Genomic DNA, 3,923 nt, shown 5'->3' on the forward strand with positions numbered 1-3,923 from the left:
AACAAAAAGGAGGAGAGGCCACGAAGAGAACGGCGAACATATGCAGCAGCATCAAACCGCAAGCAAAATACTCCTTTTTTCGCCTCGTTCGGGACGGAAGAAACCAATGGGTTTCCATTTGCATGGAACTGTAACCCCAACTCAGTTTAAAGGTGAACGGGACAACATCTCGGGTGTCCCACCGCACCGCAACCAGTTGCAATAATTCGTACTAGCACTTACCACTCCGTCCTTAGTTCCGTCGGCCGAGGAACTGCACTCTGTCGAAGGATTTTCTTTTTCTATTTAAAACATATTTTAGTAGCAAATAATGTAGTGAAATTTTATAGTTAAACCTTTTTGAAAATTTGTTTTAAACTCATTGTTTGTTTTACGTGTTCGTGTTTCCTGTTCTCTTGTTGAAATTTTTTAAACCACCACCTTTATTGTTAGTTTTTGTTATCATCCTACCATGAACTTGTTCTCGCTATATCGTTTGCGCTAATGTGTTTTTTTTTTCTGCGTGTTCTTCGTAAAGTCTATCGAACTTCTGTTTGCCAATTCCAATTGGTATTTTGTCTACGCTTCATTCCATCCTGTTTGGTCTGATTTGAGAAGTGCGAAAGTACATGGTCAGAGTGTTCAACGAAGGTCCTTTCACAACTACGTTGAATATTCCATATGTTGCCGCTGCGAACTATGTTCGATGTTCTTTTCAATCGGTTTTTTTTCCACATGATCACTGATGTATTATCGACTAGTCAATTCGCACCGTTTAACCACCAACTTACCACGCGCCTCCACCGCCACAAGGCTGCGTTTCGGGACTATTGTAAGCAACAAACACACAACAAACTCCTCGTGCAGGGCAGTAAAGAAATAACGAGAAAGAAAAAAAACAACAAATTACTCATAATTGCACACCCAAGATCCATGGATCAATGCTTTATTTTTATGTAATGTTAGTTTGTAGTGTAGCCTGCAGAAAATATTAAAAACAGGAAACAATTCGTAACGTGTGTTTGCGTTAGAGAGGAGAGGAGAGGAGAGAGAGAGAGGGAAAGCGCGTGTAGGAAGCAATACAATATATGGGACGAAGGTATTAGAAATGGTGGCAATTGCATGCTACGGCTAATAAAACGAAGAAGATGCAAACAGCTTACTCTCGTAACAAATCTATCCGCCAGCAAAAAAGCTCCGGGCATCGGGCGGAAACGAAATATATAAACGGTAACGCTAAGGGAAAGATTTAGCAAGAATAAACATAGGTACACACGGAAACGAAGCACAACAGACGATTCTCACAACCACAACCAGATTGAGTCGACACGCAAAGGGTAGGAATGTATGCAAACAGTTCAAATTATGTGCTCTCGCCCGGGCCTGAGACTGCCAGCGTAGCGACAGAACATGCCGTGTAGGAATAACAATACTTTTCCTCCTTGTTTTGTTTATTTTATTCTTTCCCTTATCTTTTTTTTTTTTTTGTTTACTTATTATTAATTTTTCGGTCTTATGTGTATTTCAACTGTTTCTTTTAAAAATAATGCTCGTTTCGGGATTAAGTCGGTCATAGGGGGAATTCGAAAAGGCGTACTTTTGTAATGTTTTAGTGTTTAGACGCGACTCACTAGCGCCTCCCAACGCGTCTCTTCTGCGTGTATTGTGTTGTTCGTTTGCTTTCCAAGCGAAATAATTAATTCTTTAAGTTTTCTTCACGTTGTAGAGATTCTATTATTATGTGCATGTGCTTTAGTTTATCGTAGCGAAAAAAAATAAGAAAACAAAACCACAACTCCGGAACACGTATTCCACGTAAACTCAGAGAAAATGATAAAATGAAATTAAATAACACTCACAACAACAACAACAACCACAAAAAAAACACTAGCGAGAATCATAAACGTTTGTGTAACGAGTTTTGAATGTCGTTTGGGGATCCGAAACCTTCGTGATGCGATGTGGAGTGGAAAATCGTTGTATGCATTTGAGGGTGCAATCAGCTAAAATGGTATCCGTTTCGATTGGAGATGTATAATCATCCGTTATATTTTATTTTTACATTCTTGTGATAATTTTCGCCACATACATTGAAGTAAAGATGACATGTTTCGTTTTTCGTTTAATAAATTTAAAAATGTTAAAACCCCCTTTTCTAAAAACTATGTCCAGTTCGAATGGCATCGCAATGTGCGTTGCAGTTGCACTTTAAATCATTTTTTGACAACAATGCTTTAACCCTCCTAATGCGCATGTGCATCTCTATGTCACCCTGCGCTCCTACATACTCACACCACCAAGCAGTATTGTTAAACAGAAGCATACTTTTCACACGATTGTAAACAATGCGCGCGTTTTATGCTGTCGGTTTCTATGGTGGTGTTGGTGCGAACGAACAAAGCAGTATGCTTTGCAATGAACAATAAAAAATCCGCGGATGAGCAGGAAGGAAGATGCGGCTGAATTTGGCAGCCAAGTAGGCTAACACACGCGGGGCACAGCTGACGGGGCATAAGGCTGGATGTGTTTAATTTTTTAATCTCCCCGACTTTCGTACCTCGAAGTGTGTATTCTCGTCCGGCCCTCGCCGCGCGGATGCCGTTGTGCCGTTATGTGTTGTTATCGCTAAAAATGTCGAGAGGTCGATAATTAGCGTCCGAGCCAGTGGGTTTCCTAACATCGGACAGTCGGCGTCGGCAGAACAGTAGGTTTGGGATTACCAATCCCGAGAGCGCAGCCATTCATCACAAGGGTGAGTAAATGCAGTTCCTGGTCAATTGTTCTAAGGCGTGGTAGATTCCACCAATTTTCCTACTTACTGTGATGCAACCACTGTCAACTGTCTATCAACGCTATTTTTAGGTGCATCGAAGCAGCTGATTTTTCTACCCAGCCGACTTTGATCTTTTCATTTCGGTTCGAAAGAAGTGCAAGGCTCCAGGATGGCTTTTCTCGACGAGCGTGGTTTCCTGTACGTGCTGGCGGATCTGCTGTCGATCGTCACCATCGCGTCATGCCTCATCTCGAAGGTGCCGCAGATTCGAACCGTCCAGCAACTGCAGTCGGCCAAGGGACTCAGCGTGAACGGTCTGCTGATGGAATTGTGCAGCTACACCGTGACGATGCTGTACAACTACACCAACGGGTACGCCTTCCTGTCGTACCTGGAGTATCCGATTCTGCTCGCCCAGGAGTACGTCCTGGTGTACTACGTGCTGCGCTACGAGTCGCTCCTTGGCCAACGGGCGTACATGTGGTCCGGCATCTATGTGGCGGTGTTTCTCGGTTTCGCCACCGCCATCATTCCTTCCTCGGTTCTGATGATGCTGGTGGTATGTAGAACCTCCAAAAAAGATAGACAACTTTCTAACTCAATTGTTCCTTTTGCCAGCCCTTCACCACGCCGGTCGGTGCCACGAGTAAGGTCATGCAGCTGATTGCCATCCTACGCTCGAAGGACTCGCAGTCGGTCAGTTTGCTCACGTGGGGAATATCGGCGTTCACAAACTCTAGTAAGATGCACCTCCAGTAGCCTCCAATAAGGACTAATAAAAAAACATTCCCTTTTCCTCTCTCCATGTCCACAGCGCGCATCTACACCATCATGCTGGACTCCGGTGACAAGATGCTGCTGGCCAACTTTGGCATATCCACCTTCCTCAGCTCGGCCGTCCTGCTGGCCGCATGGTACTACAAGAAACCAAAGAAGGACTAACCAACCAACGTCTACCACCCTTTGCGTCGTTTTCGACGACGGCACAATCGATTTGCTCAAGCGTAACCGGCACCGCCGCTAGCTGCTTGCTGCTTCGATCGGAATTCGGTGGAGAAAGGAAGTCTCAACGCAAACCAAACGCTTATCACACACGCACCAAATGAAGTGACTTGCCTTCGGAAGGAGGCATTGATGATTGATTGCAAAGCGATGCTACGTCTCATTTTTG

General features: G+C 44.1%; 1 protein-coding gene across 1 annotated transcript; it reads left to right on the plus strand.

Moving 5' to 3' along the window:
• The first annotated feature begins 2,921 nt into the window (after nt 1-2,921).
• Nucleotides 2,922-3,694, plus strand: LOC131281848 (solute carrier family 66 member 3). The gene is made up of 3 exons (XM_058311204.1): nt 2,922-3,311; nt 3,371-3,491; nt 3,567-3,694. The coding sequence occupies exons 1-3, from the start codon at nt 2,922-2,924 to the stop codon at nt 3,692-3,694; spliced, it is 639 nt and encodes a 212-aa protein (XP_058167187.1).
• The last annotated feature ends 229 nt before the right edge of the window (nt 3,695-3,923 follow it).

The sequence above is a fragment of the Anopheles ziemanni genome, chromosome 2 (assembly GCF_943734765.1).
Source record: "Anopheles ziemanni chromosome 2, idAnoZiCoDA_A2_x.2, whole genome shotgun sequence".
NCBI classification, from domain to species: Eukaryota; Metazoa; Arthropoda; class Insecta; order Diptera; family Culicidae; genus Anopheles; species Anopheles ziemanni.